General features: G+C 46.2%; 1 protein-coding gene and 1 pseudogene across 2 annotated transcripts; one reads left to right on the top strand and one right to left on the bottom strand.

The window, feature by feature from the left end:
* Positions 1 to 3,625: 3,625 nt before the first annotated feature.
* Positions 3,626 to 9,814, top strand: LOC125545261 (putative protein S-acyltransferase 16). The gene is made up of 7 exons (XM_048709151.2): positions 3,626 to 4,058; positions 7,845 to 7,937; positions 8,019 to 8,120; positions 8,200 to 8,277; positions 8,379 to 8,477; positions 8,552 to 8,647; positions 9,251 to 9,814. Exons 1-7 carry the CDS (start codon positions 3,783 to 3,785, stop codon positions 9,386 to 9,388), a joined length of 882 nt encoding a protein of 293 aa, XP_048565108.1. The 5' UTR covers positions 3,626 to 3,782; the 3' UTR covers positions 9,389 to 9,814.
* A 136-nt stretch (positions 9,815 to 9,950) lies between these two features.
* LOC125545260 (29 kDa ribonucleoprotein, chloroplastic-like) lies at positions 9,951 to 13,903 on the bottom strand (annotated as a pseudogene). Its single transcript, XR_015598588.1, has 6 exons — positions 13,339 to 13,903; positions 12,476 to 12,562; positions 12,024 to 12,389; positions 11,419 to 11,520; positions 10,658 to 10,960; positions 9,951 to 10,472 (listed from the first exon to the last, which is right to left on the bottom strand). The product of XR_015598588.1 is annotated as a 29 kDa ribonucleoprotein, chloroplastic-like (transcript).
* Positions 13,904 to 14,121: the final 218 nt, after the last annotated feature.

The raw sequence follows: 14,121 nt of genomic DNA, 5'->3' as shown, positions 1-14,121 counted from the left end.
AGCTCTTCTAAAGTGGTTTCAATTCTGGACTTGTTTTGCTGCGACATTTATTTGCACTGGTCGCCAACTTTGACAACCAGTTTATGTGATATGCTACTTTATTCCCTATATTTGCACTGGTGGCGAACTTTGATGCCCAGTGGATGTAATATGTGTAATAGCCGTAATAGCCTAGCGTTAGTTGCTTGCTTATTTATTTCCTTATTGTCTTGTTTAGTTGTTTGCTTGTAGTCAATGCAGTTCTTTTTCCGCGTTTTTCTAGTGGCCACAATAACCTATTTTTTTATAACTAGGCCACAATAACCATGGGCAACATACGGACCGTTGTAACCATGGTCCTGCTACCTGCTATAGTAACCATGGGCCTCCTACGGGCCATAGGATCCATGGTCCCTCGACGAGCCGTATAATCAATGGGCCTTCTACGGGTCGTATGATCCATTGGCTAAACATGGGCCATACTATTCGTTGACCAATTACTGTCCGCAAAATGGGACGTAAACGGGTTAGAGTGGAAATCGTATGTTTATGGCCTGACCATAACGGGCCGTTAATAGGCCAAAATGTATAATGGGCTTAATTTGACAGGCGTCATGGGTCTTTAATGCGCCAAATTTGATGACGCTATGAAAATAGCCCAAACGGGTTAACGGGCTACAAACGGGCCAACTATAACCACAGGCTGAATTTGGCCCACAAGCAAAACAGGCCAGTAATGGACCGTAAGTAAGCGAATGCTGGAAATGAGCCCAAGAATAAATGAGCCCTTAGAAGGCCAAAAGGTAACATGGGCTGGAAACGGCCCAACGGAATAATGGGCCGTTAATGGGTGTAAAGCGTTACACTGTTCATTATGGGCCACTTACACCACGGGCCTTTAATGGGCCCAGAGTTACAAAGGGCCTCATATGGGTCAAAAGACATCATGGGCCATACATGGACCGGAAGTTACAACCGGCTGGAATCATATTGGACGACCCAGATGACGCTACTGGGCCCAATTCGGATAGGCCATAACGGGCCTTGAGTTAGCGGGTTGTAAATGGGCTATATGCAAACAGGCCGTTAATAGGCTTTCCATGGGCCGGCCCGCTACCTTCTGACCAAGTCAAACGGGCCGGCCTTTTCACCTGAATGGGCCTCTGTTGGGCCATGCCACATGTCGACGTATCATAGGCGCCTCCTGTCCAATGAGTGGATGACATCTGTCCCAACGGTGAGCCGACACATGGTTCCTCTGGCGATTGAGAATTTTACACGTGGAAAATCCCCATTGGTCCGGGCTGTTAACGGGTTATCAGATCCAAACCGGAACCCGATAGCTTAACGACGATCCGTTACGGTGGATGCCACGTGTCAGTTACCCTTGATGAAAGCGCTTCCATGACGCGCCATTTTATCGTCATGGAAGTGGACACTTCCGTGATGATAATTTTGGTATTGTCATGGAACACTTCTACGACATCACATGTATGACTATCTTGATTCTGTCATAAAATCGTCATGGATGTACATGTATGACAGAAAACGTGACCTACCGTGACAAACACGTATCATCACAGAAGTGTTCTTTTTGTAGTGGAGGGATTACAATGGTGTATGATGTTGCTACAGAGAGTTATCCTATTTGAAGATAGATGATCAAGAGGAACCCTAGACTAGAGGTCCTAGGGTTTACATGTTGGATGCGATCTGGGGCGCCGTTGCCCTCTAGTCTTGGGCATCAATAAGGTCATCAGGCCTCCTAGGGTTAGCGCCACACTGTGGGCCCATTGGCCCCCTTGTAGTCAATGAGGCTGGGCTCCTTGGCATTAGCCACCCCTAGTATAGGACCTTATCACCTGGTATTCATTGTTCCGTCAGAAGTGGAACCTATTCATAGCCCAGACTGCCGCCCAAGCCATCGAGAAAGAAACTTGTGACCCAACTGACCCAACAAAAGAACCACCCAAGAAGGTTAGAAGAGGGTTTCAGGGAAAGAAATAGGGGGGAGGGTGAAGCGAGAAGGTGTGGTGGTCAAGATGACAGAGTGGTTTGAGGACATCTTGTCCAAGGAGGAGGCATACGTCAAGCGCTCGGACATCAAGGAGGAGAAGAAGGCGAAGAGGTTCAAACTGTTGATGGAGGCGGTCGAGAAGAAGCTAGCGCTCGAAGAGAAGATGGCCTCAAAGAGAAGAAGGCCATGCTCGAGGAGAGGAAGGCGATGCTCGAAGAAAAGAAGGTGAAGATCGCAACCGGTGCGGAGGAAGCCAAGATGCTGTCCTCGAAAGTGGAGTATTTGGACGCCGACACAAGAATGATCGTGCAAGCCATCTGCTTCAAGATGCTGCATCGACAGAAAGTTGAGTTGGAGGCAGCGGGTAAGGAGTAGGAGGAGGCGGCGTCGAAGGAGGCGAAGGCGAAGGTTGCATACCCGATGGCGACGACAGCTTGAGCGCGGAGGAGGCTCGGATTGCCGGTCCACCAGGGCACCAGACTTATATTCTTTTCTGGTCGGACATGTCAAAACTTAAAGTATACTTGCCTCTTTTCGGTTGTGATCGGGCATGTGAACCGACACTGGCGTGATCCGGCGCGCGCTATGAATCGGACTTTTATTTGAATTTGAAATTGCACTTTGCTGATTGACATATGTATGATAGCATTGGATGGCTGCCTCCTGCACTCGTGTCTGCGGACCGACCCCCCTATCCACGGACAAATGCGGGAGGGAATTTGTGGGCCAACGTGGGAGATGCCCTTTTTTTGAACTCAAAGATGCCCTTATACCTACAAAACCAAATATATATACTCCCTCCGTTCATAAATATAAGTCTTTTTTAGATATTCTAATACAAATTACATACAAATGTATGTAGACATATTTTAGAATGTAGATCCACTCATTTTACTCCGAACGTAGTCCCTATTGAAATATCTAAAATTACTTATATTTAGGAACAGAGGAAGTACAATATGAAAGAGACCTATCTGATGATGTGTATTTAGTATTCTAAATGTAAATATTTTTCTCAACAACCATTAGTCAAAGTTTGTAAATTTTGACCTTTCTAAAATTCTATAGGCACTATATTATACTCTTTTGAACTAATACCACGACAAGTAATTTGAAATGAAGAGAGTAGAACATAGTTTTGACATTCAAACTTCATCGGTCAGAAGGGCAATCAAAACCCCTAAAAAAGGCAATCAAAATGACCTTGGCCGAGCGCTCAAGAACGGAGGAAATGTGCTCCTCAAATACATGGGGGCCCTCATAAGTGGCACACGTAAGGTACAAGCATATGACAACTTCGAACATTTTTAACGGTAAGTTTAGTGACACGAGGATGACAACTTTAGTTGTCAAACATGACAACTTTCGTGGGTCAGTTTATTTCTAATAGAAACTTGCCGTATGTCACTGAAAATTGTCATCGTTACGTGACTGAAATTTTCATCAAAAACATCAAAACCAAAATACCATACATCTCACATGTGACACTCATCGTTTAGGATGATTTAACTCTGACCTGCAAAGGCCGCAGCCGTGACGGCTACGCGAGCCAAACCCGGACGCCTCCCCGGCAACCACATGGACCGCACGGCGCTCCGGACGTCCACCTGCCTACCAACCGCAGCCCGCGTCTCACTCGCCGCTATACCGCCTGCCACCATCACATCGCACCCACACCGACCCGGCACGCCCTTTTCCCCGTCAGACGCCAGCAAGCTGCTTGCTTTGCTTCGGTTAGCTCGCTGCGCGGCGCCGCTCTCGGCTCCCCCGCGGCCAGGCTGCTCGGATGGCGGGGCGGCCGGGGTACGTCACGCTGCCGATAATCTCGGTGTTCGCCGCGATCGGGTACGTCTACTACACCGCGGTGTTCCTCGCGATCCCCGCGTGGCTGGGGCTCGCCACGGCGGCGGGGGTCGCCAACGTCGCGGCCTACACCGCGCTCGCGCTCGCCTGCGTCGCCGCCTACGGCCTCGTCGTCACGCGCGACCCGGGCCGCGTGCCGCCCGCCTTCGTGCCCGACGTCGAGGACACGGAGACCCCCCTCCATGAGATCAAGCGCAAGGTATGACCGGCCGCCAGCCTCCCTCTTCCCGCACCGGCACCACACCCAGATCCCGCTTCGAAGATGGGATCTCTCCGGTGGCTCCTGTGTCCCGGTTGCCGAATTAGGCCTCAGACATTTGGGGTCTTGGATTTAGATGTGGTAGAACATTACCTGGAAGCAAGATTCAGTGAGCTGGTGATTCCGTCTGTGGGGTTTGGATCTTTGAAGCGGAAGGCTGCTTTGCCATTTTTAGCTCAATCAGTCAATCTTGGCAATATCTCAGTGGGAGGTGGACTGGTGGATGTCCAAGTCCAAGATGGGTCTGACGAGTGTCCTGCTCTGTATCCTTGCACACTGACACACTGTACTTAGTGACGGTTGCAGGATTTCAGGATGGAGTACTTTGCAACCTAAAACAAGGAAGTCCACAAAACAGAAAATGAAAGTACAAACTGTTTACACGATGCCATATAGTTTATAAGAAAAAAATTAGTAATCAATAAAAACTACAATTTGACATGGCAAGCAAGATATGATGGCATGGTGTCACCACTCACCATCTTTAACTTGCACAAAGAATTCATAGTGACCAAATGTAACACATCAGTGTTTATATCATTAAACCCCTGTTCTGTTTTTAGCTTATCTATCACACAGTTTATTACTCCGTATAACATACTCTGTTCACAAATGTAGGACATTTTGGTAGTTCAATTTAAACTGCCAAAATGTCATACATTAGTGAACAGAGGGTTTAAGTCTTCAGCTCTAAGAGCGTCTCCACTCGCCCCCCCCCCCCCCCAACAGGCCCCCAGGACGCCTTTTTTAGCGCCGGCGGCGAAAAAACGGCCCAGCCGCGCCCCCAGATCCTCGTTTATCGCCGGTTTAGGCCGAAATTACAACCGGCGAACCCAAGCCGAACCCAACGCAGGGGGGGGGGGAGGGGGGGGCACCAGCTAAAGCGAAAAGGAGCATGGGCCCGCGCTGTCGGCGACACAGGCCGATTTCCCGCTGTTTTGCCCCTTTCCCTCCATTTCCCCAGTGCCTCCCCCCTTCTCACCCGCCGCTCCTGCCATTCTCCCCAGATCCGCCCGCCATGCCGCCGAAGAAGTATGCGCCCCCTCGCCTATCGAGCAATGCATCGCCGACGCCAAGAGCAACGCCACCAAGAGGGAGGAGAAATCCGGTGCGAGGTGGTCGGCGTTGATGACGAAGTAGGACGTCAAGCTCGACCTTCTCAAGACCAACGTCGCCGCGAAGAAGAGTAACACCGACCTAGCATTCTTGATGGGGGCAGACATGTCGACGATGGACGAGCAGGTGAAGGTGTGGTACCTGGCGGAGCGCGGCCTCATCTTGAACCAGATGTTGGGACCGGCGGCGACCACCGCCCCTACGCCCACGACTATGTCAACGCCGACGCCGAGCTCGAGCACTGAAGCCGAGCCCACGCCCATGCCGACGCCGACCTTGGCCAGCCCTACGACAGAGGAGCCTGTCGTTTGATGAGCTCCATGTCTATGGTTCCTACCCTTTTGATCGCCGGACTTTGGCTATGTTCGATCACCGACCCGTGGCATGATGATCGCTGAACTTGTGGCGTTTTTTGGTAGCGGGAAAGACAACTTTGAATTTTTGTGCGTTTGGGGGGCGAAACCTGGGGGCGCGGCTGGAAACTCGATCGCCCCCAGGCCGGAAAAACCGCCGGCGCAAACGCCAAAAGGCCTTCACCGGGTGCGCTGGGGGGCCAAACAGCCGGAGATGCTCTAACTATACCTATGGAAAGAATTAGTGTTAGCACAATTTTAAGAAACCCGCGTTGTTCCGCACCACAAGGGAAAACACAGCATGCCGACAATGAACCGCCGACAATTTCTTGAAGGATGTCGGAAGGATATAAAAATCCATTCATCATAAAGGGGAGCACAATACTAAAAACAAACTAAAAGAATAAACATAGATTTCTGTTCCCCATTTTCAAGAGCAAAGGTGATGCAACTGATCAAAATCCTGAACCAATGTCGCCATCTGCTGCAGTTGTTAGTTCTGCCTCCTACCAGTGGGTCAGGTTGGATTTTATTTATGATTATGTCATATGACCGGCACCAGTACCGCCAACGACAAACCCTGAAGAACAAGTGGGTGTCGTTAGTGGCAGACGTCAACCATTTGCCAACGTTTGGGTCTCGTGTGACCTGTAGTGGCAAGCAAGGTAATGATGGCATGGTGTAACACTCACCATCCTTAACTTGCACAAAGAATTCGCACTCACTAAATGTAACACAGCAGTCATTATATCATTAAACCCCTGGTCTATTTTTAGCTTATTTATCACAGTCTATTAGTATAATACAAGTCTCAGCTCTAACTATAGCTATGGAAATAATTAGTGTTAGCAGTAGCACCATTTTAAGAAGCCTGTGTTGTTCCGCACCAAAAGGAAAAAACACAGCATGCCGACAATGAACCGCTACCAATTTCTTGAAGGATGTCAGAAGGATATAAAAGTTCATTCATCATAAAGGGGAACAACATACTAAAAAACAAAGTGAAAGAATAAGCATAGATTTTTTTTCCATTTTCAAGCGCAAAGGTGACGCAACTGATCAAAAACATGAACCAATGCTGCGACAGCTGCCAGTTGTTAGTTGTGCGTCCTACCAATGGGTCAGCTTGGATTTTATTTATGCTTATGTCATGACCGGCACCAGTACCGCCAATGACAAACCCGAAGAACAAGTGGGTGTCGGTAGTAGCAGAGGTTAACAATTTGCTGATGTTTGTGTTTCGTGTGACCTGTAGTGGCGTGTGTTATATCCGATTATTTAGCAGGTGGATATGAATCGTAAGGGAAGGATATATAACTCCTGTTGTCTTTGCTCTCAAGAAATGAAAGAGAAATTTGTTTTTTTCCTTAGTTGCTCTCTCTTCCCTCTCAACTCTGCTGTTCCGCTGTATTTTTTGCCTTGCTTCTGTATCTTGCGATCTGCGTCGCAAGGACTTTACAGACTACTGTTGTCAACAAACGGCTTTACTCAACAAACTCTTTATCTCTATTGTTGATCTGTATAAATATTAAGATGTGCACATTTTACTGAGATGTGGTTCTTTTGCTTGCTTCAAGCTGTTGCTGTCAGTGCCTTGTTCGGACTGGTCTTATGGGTTGGAGCATTGGATGGTGCACCTTTTCTGTGTGCTTCGTCACCAAGAGGGATTTTCCGTTTTTTATGTTTATATAGATAGCTTTTTGTGTTAGCTTTCTGCTGCACAGAACTTCTAGTCTGTAAGAACTTCTCGGGGTTTCCCATAATGGAAAATGGAGGCCCTCCTATTTCTAAAAATAAGAAAATAAAATACCTATCTTTTGCCAAAACTTCTGTGTGTACGTCTGGTATACTCCTGACCCAACATGGGTCCCTGACTGTAATAGTTAATATTTGATTGATGAATAAAAGGAGCCATTTTCAACTGAAGGGTGGGACAAGAATGCACAAAGTTTGATATACCTGAATCTCATACAGATTACTTTTGTTACTTATTCGATAATACATATATCTTAACATAAACTATAGGTCCAGTCTTGCATGGAGTGCTTAATGATGTATGGGTGGACTTGTATGCGCATACATATTACCTGCAGTTAATTTGGCAAGCTTAATCTATGTTACCGAAATAGATGTTCATTGCTGTGTAGTGAAAAGCCATGTGAGTGTTTGCTGATGTACAGTAGGATACAACTTACCTTGTTGTCTGTATTTAATTCTTATTAATAATATCTTATCAGCCTCCATGTTGTCATTGCAGGGTGGTGATTTGAGATACTGCCAGAAGTGTTCTCATTATAAACCTCCTCGCGCACATCATTGTCGTGTCTGCAAGAGATGTATTCTGAAAATGGTGCTGATTATTGACTATGATTCGTGTGGCACTTTTCTATTGCGTGGCTCTTATTCGCATTTGTGCTAATTTTTTATGCAGGACCACCACTGTATTTGGATTAACAATTGTGTTGGGCATGAGAATTACAAAATTTTCCTCGTCTTTGTGTTGTATGCTGCAACCGCAAGCTTCTATTCTTTGGTACTTTAATATCCTTGATTTACTTTAGTGAGTATGCTTGTGTTGTGATTGACCATGAGAAGATTCAAATTTATGTCAGGCTCTGATGATTGGAGGCGTAGTGCATAGTGTGCCTACAGATGAACAATCAGGAATTGATTCTCCAAGAAAATCGTTAGTAAGTGAATTGAAAAAGTCATTTCAGTTTTCAGCATATAAAATGCTGGCTGATAAAACATTCTTCTAGATAACTAACACAAGAATGTAAAAAATGTGCAGGTTATTTGTGGCGTCTTTGTGGGTGTAATGACTTTGGCGTTGTCTATCCTCTTGGTCTGGCATGTTTACCTCATCTTACATAATAAGACTACTATTGAGGTTTGAAAAATAGGATCCCTTCGCTTTGAGGACTTAATTGTTTGCCTATCTATAATGGTAGCTATGGTTTGCAGTACCATGAAGGAGTTAGGGCAATGTGGTTGGCAGAAAAGGCTGGAAATCTTTACCATCATCCATATGATCTCGGTGTCTATCATAATATTGTTTCGGTAAGAACTCTTTCCATCACTTCTCTTTTACACATACCGCAAACACTTCAGCACTCAAGTATGTTTACCATGCAATGGTGCAAATGCCTTGTCAGTAACTTTGTTAATAGCCTCTCTAAGTCCATGACTGCGCTTTCTACCTGTCCATTCAAACTGTGTAAATGCAGTATTCCAGAAAAAAAAAGTTAACAAAAATAAAGACACCATTTATATCTGCAAATTTGGCAAGAAAAATTCAGACCACTATTACATCTTGCTATCTCTTATGTCCAGCATGGTTTATATGGAATTTTTCATATTAACCTTTTTTTTGCGAATATTATTAACCTTTTATTTAGTGTGGAATATGCATATTTTTGCACAATTTTTTGGTACTGCTAATATTCTCATACAGTACATAACTATGAATATTTCAATCTTTTTCGAAATGTGCAAGTGGACACACTTGATAGTGGGGGCATGCCCGCGCGTTCCTAAAATATGGACTCGGTTTTTTCTTACTAAACGCCAGTTCAGAATGCTTCTTAATATGTAAATTTATCTTTTAAAAGTATAACAGGAACCATGGGGCATCAGTTTTCTCAACTCTTTCCCCTATGACAGGTCCTAGGCCCCAACATGCTATGCTGGTTCTGCCCTGTATCGAGGAACATAGGCGACGGCGTTCGTTTCCGCACATCGTATGATATTCCGCTATCTACACCACCATCCAAAGCAGAAAAGCATCTGGCAATGTCTTGAGCTCTTGCATTGAGAGCGTATATTGTGGGATCAAATCTGTGAATCATGCCGCAAGTGTAAGGTACATAGCGAGGGCTGAGGAGCTTCAAGAGTAGTTCCTCCAGGTCCCAGGGATGTATCTGGAGTTAGAAACCCTAATCTAGCTAGTTATTCCATTATACTTTTTGGCCAGCTTGATGAGAAGAATCACCGATGGGCCTCAATAGATCTGGAGTGGCCTGGCTCGCCTGTACTCATACAAAAAGTCTGAACTGAAGAGTCAAAGACTGCTCTGTTGTAAAGTACGTGCCTGTAGTGTCGTTTACCCTGAAGTCCGTATATTGCGTTTTTGTGTCAGAGAGAGTTAAGGGACAAATGTCCTATTTACTCAATATGTATAGAGCTGTTGTGTTATAGATGTTGAATCCGTTAAATCTGTTTACAAAATGTGTGTATACGTGCTGCTACGCATGCTTGTGACCAGGGACAGGGTTTTTCCTGGTCAGACTGGAAAGCAGGCCAATTTTTGTGAAACTTATGCAGCATGTGACGCATGAGAAGCTGCGATGGATAAATTTGGAGGTTTCAAATTCAATTTAGGAGCTGTTTCCCTTGTTGGCCGAAGGCTGCTATGATCATCGAACCGAAGTAGAACTGAGCTCAAATGCGAGCATAAGAGGACTGCCTCAAAGGACGTCTTTTGTGAACATATGCATCTTCTTATTCTGTAGTTTTTACAGCCAGACGAGGCAATGAGAAAAATTATTCCAAGCCCTCACCGGCGGATTTACGCAAGGACAGGTAGCGGACTTTGTTTTAGCAGTGAATACAGCAACCAAGATGATTAAAATTACAGATATTTTTTGAAATACCAATCGTCTGAAACCAAGCCTAATTGCTTATTATTTCTACTCGTCTGTTACAGGGGTAGTAACATTGAATGCAAAAAGAGAAGCATGGCAAGAAAGCTGATGGAGGCTCTGAATCTAGACCAGTTTCACCTTCCTAGCTAAACCTGCAAAATCCAGCACCGAAAACCCTCACCGTGTCCCTTCCTCTCTTCCTCTCTTGCGACTCGCACTCGCAGTTTGCGGCCCCACCAAACCTGCGGACATCAAAATCAAAACATGAAAAATGTGTCAACGACATATTACTCCATTGGGGCAATAAAAATGTTGCTTGGAAATTAGCATCACATCTGCGATGCCGATCGTCCTAGTAAAACCAAATCTGCTTCATCTGTACATACAACAAATGACAGGAAACCAACCGGACTATGCCCTGACTGACCTGCTTGTTAAGGTGCCAAATGGCATTCTCCGATTCCTGCCGCGTCGCCATCGCGACCAAACCGAACGGGGAGCGCCCGGCTTCTCTTCCGCGGTGGTAAACAACTTTAGCACCGACCACTTCACCATAGTCACTGAACAGCTGCTTTAGGTTAGAGTTGCTCACTTTCCAGGGAAGATTGTCCACATAGATCTTGAACGAAGAAGATACTGGTCGACTGGGATGGGGGGACGGTGTTTCTTCTGTCCGGGCACCTCTGGTAGCAGCTGTCTTGTACACAGTCAGGGGCCTGCCGTCCATCTCCTGCATGTTCAGATTAAAGGTAAGTCAGCAAAGCATGAAATTCTCTACATTCTTAAGCATAGCAATTACACGTGACACTGGCCTCGAGAAGTAATAACAACCGCAAGAAGAAAATTATGTCACACATTGCATGATCTAGTATACAAATTGGCAGAATGAGGATATGTATTAGGTTGGGCTTCAGATTAAGGAGTTCCATAAATCAGAAACCAAGGGCACTGTCATGAAAATGATTAACTTTGTATGTAAACCAGAAACCAGTACCACAACACATCACCACTGGATCCTATTACATGAAAGGTGTGCAAATGCAAACAGGGGAAGACATTCCAGCCATACTGCAATCATATGCTTGCTCAACTATGAGCACATGAGCTGCAGCTACGACAAAAGAATAGGCCCCTTTTTAACTTGAGGAGAGTAGCCGCACCAAGTTACCATTTATAAAACATACTCACACGGCGATTGTACATCTCCACAGCCTTCTTGGCCTCCTCAGCAGTACTCATGGTGACAAACCCATATCCACGGCTCTCGCCTGTTTCCCTGTCATAAATGATCTGCACAGACACAAAGTAGAAACTGTGGTTCAGAACAAAGAAAACCCATACATGTCTTAATAACTTTATTGTCTAACCGCCTATCAATAACACTGATGAGACAATTATTTGAGAGTTTATTAAGAAGCTAGAAATGAAAGAGTATAATGACCAAACCAAGTGGCTAGAAATGAATACGTAACGATCTTGCAATCAACCCGCATATCCACACAGCACAAACATCGGTCGAAACAAGATCATACAGGTACGATCTGCAACATAAAGATATCACACAAGCTCACAAAGCAGCCAATTACTATTAGATTCCAGCAGCTTCACCCTATGGATTTCAACAATGTACATGACCAATAACAACAGGGGGAGTACAGAACTGCGTGTCTTGCTACCAGTAGTTGCAGGACCATATTTAGTCGTGCATACACTACTCATGAATCAGGAATATGAGGCACTATTTTCATATATCGGTTACCGGGCAAGGACAATGAAGAGCTAAGAATGCTCACCTCAGAGAACACGACAATGCCGACATCCTTGAAGAGCAGGACAAGGTCCTTCTCGTCAATGTCATACGGTAGGTTCCCAATGCACACCGTGGCCTCCTCGTCCGTCTCGGAGTACCCCTCTGGTGTGTATTCCTCGTAATATTCCTGCTGTCTTGGGGATGGCGTTGTTTGGTACACAACATTCAGGCGTTCCTCCGGATAAGATGCTGGCACACTTTTGCACTTAAATGCCTGCCTCAGTATTTTCCACTTTGTTTCCTTGTCAGTGGCATGGCAATGATCATCATTCGAGAGCCCTTTGCCCCAGTACTTGCATGGAGCTGGAGCATTCATTTGGAAAACAGTAATTTAATCACATTGTGGAGGCTCAACTGTCTACTCTGCTACGATAATCTTTGTAACCATATTGCGAACAGAATCAAGGACATGGAGTAAAAATGCTTGCTACTTACCATGCTGCAATGCTTTGTGTGAGAAGTGGTGCTGAAGGGCAACTCGGAACATGAATGGCGCAAGTGAGGGAAGTCCTTGCATGCTATCTGCAGAAGCATAGCATGTAAATGTAACTGTAATTGGACTGATAAAGGAATGCTACCACAGGTAAACTGGTGTAGTATAATTTCTTCAGAAAAGCTCTAATTCCTCATGTCTGTCGAATACAACATGAACTGAAACCGCAGAGATTCATAGACAGTAAGGACAGGTAGTCAAGGAACCATATTATGTGCTTGATCAGACAATTTATTTCCTACTCCCTCGGTCCGAGAAAGCTTGTCTCAAGCTTGTCCCTCAAATGGATGTATCTAGCACTAATTTGGTGTTAGATACATCCATTTAGGGACAAGCTTTTTTGGACGGAGGGAGTATTTGCAACTTGAATAGTATAACTTTTGGAAAACCCAATTATGAACCTTCGATGAAAAATTATGATATTTGAATCAACAAGTATGTTATGATGCAACTTCAACGAATCAGATATTGTTTGAATCAGAAAGTATGTTCTTAGCTGTAAACCAAATTTCCAATCGATTCTAAAGCCACAAATTTCACGAAAATTGTGTTATTTGAATCAGATGGTATCTGAGTCCCAACTTTGACGGATTTGACAAAGTTTTCAGCTGTAACCAAAATTCCCAATCGATTCTAAAGCAACAAATACAAATGACCGATGAAATCAGCAGTCTGATCATCTCTTCACGCAGCCTTCAACATAACAAGTTACAGCTTGTATGCTACCCACCAAATGCAAGCAGATGCTCTTGGAAGGATCAAAATGAAAGGGAACAAGCCAATACACTTATACTGTTATACACACCTCGCCTTTCACCGCAACGATCTCCACCTCGCCCGGCAGGCCATCCCCCCTACTCCTCCCCTTCGCACCCGCAACCGCAACCGGCTTATCCGGGTCGCCGTCCAGAACTACGCAGTCATCACCCTCGCAGTCGCCGTCGTTGCCGGCGCGAACGGCACGGGACCTACCTTTATGCCTCCGCGGTGCTGGCACCGCCGAGTTCCCGAGCTTCGCGGCCCATCCCAGGGGGACGGGCGAGCGAGCCGACCTCCCGGAGAGCACCTCCTCCTCCTCGTCGGAGCTGCTGATCACCACCACCTCCCGCGGCGCCGGCCCCATCCGCGAGAACTCTGACAAACCCCGACCCGAGGAACGCAATGCTGCTGGCTCCACCGTGGGTGGATTGGATCGGTCGTGGCTCACGGCCGCCGGCTGTGGGTCTCGGTTCTACCGCCGGGAGGGAGGGATGGAACAGAGTGGGAAGGAGCAGAGCACGCACGGCGAGTTCGGCAGCGGCCGGCCTGGCTGGACGGGGAAAGTGAAGGAAGGCGGCGCGGCAACCGTTGTCGATTGCGCAAGATGTGGGTCCCGCTGGCAGTCCGGGCCCGTTTGCTTTCGCCTGCCCGCTCCGGTTTTCGAAATTTTGAATTTTCGTACGTACGGCACAGGGTACTATACTAGTACTACTACGCACGATGTACTACACGGGCAGAGTGGCAGATATCTGTGCGTATCCTCGGTGTGCATGCATCTCCAAGGCGCACACTATCCGTTTGTGGACCGTGTCCAGACATTTCCGTGGAC

The sequence above is a fragment of the Triticum urartu genome, chromosome 3A (assembly GCF_056163025.1).
Source record: "Triticum urartu cultivar PI428250 chromosome 3A, HENAU_Tu73, whole genome shotgun sequence".
NCBI lineage: Eukaryota > Viridiplantae > Streptophyta > Magnoliopsida > Poales > Poaceae > Triticum > Triticum urartu.
Note: the sequence above shows the minus strand (reverse complement) of the source record. Positions and strands in the feature narration are given on the sequence as shown.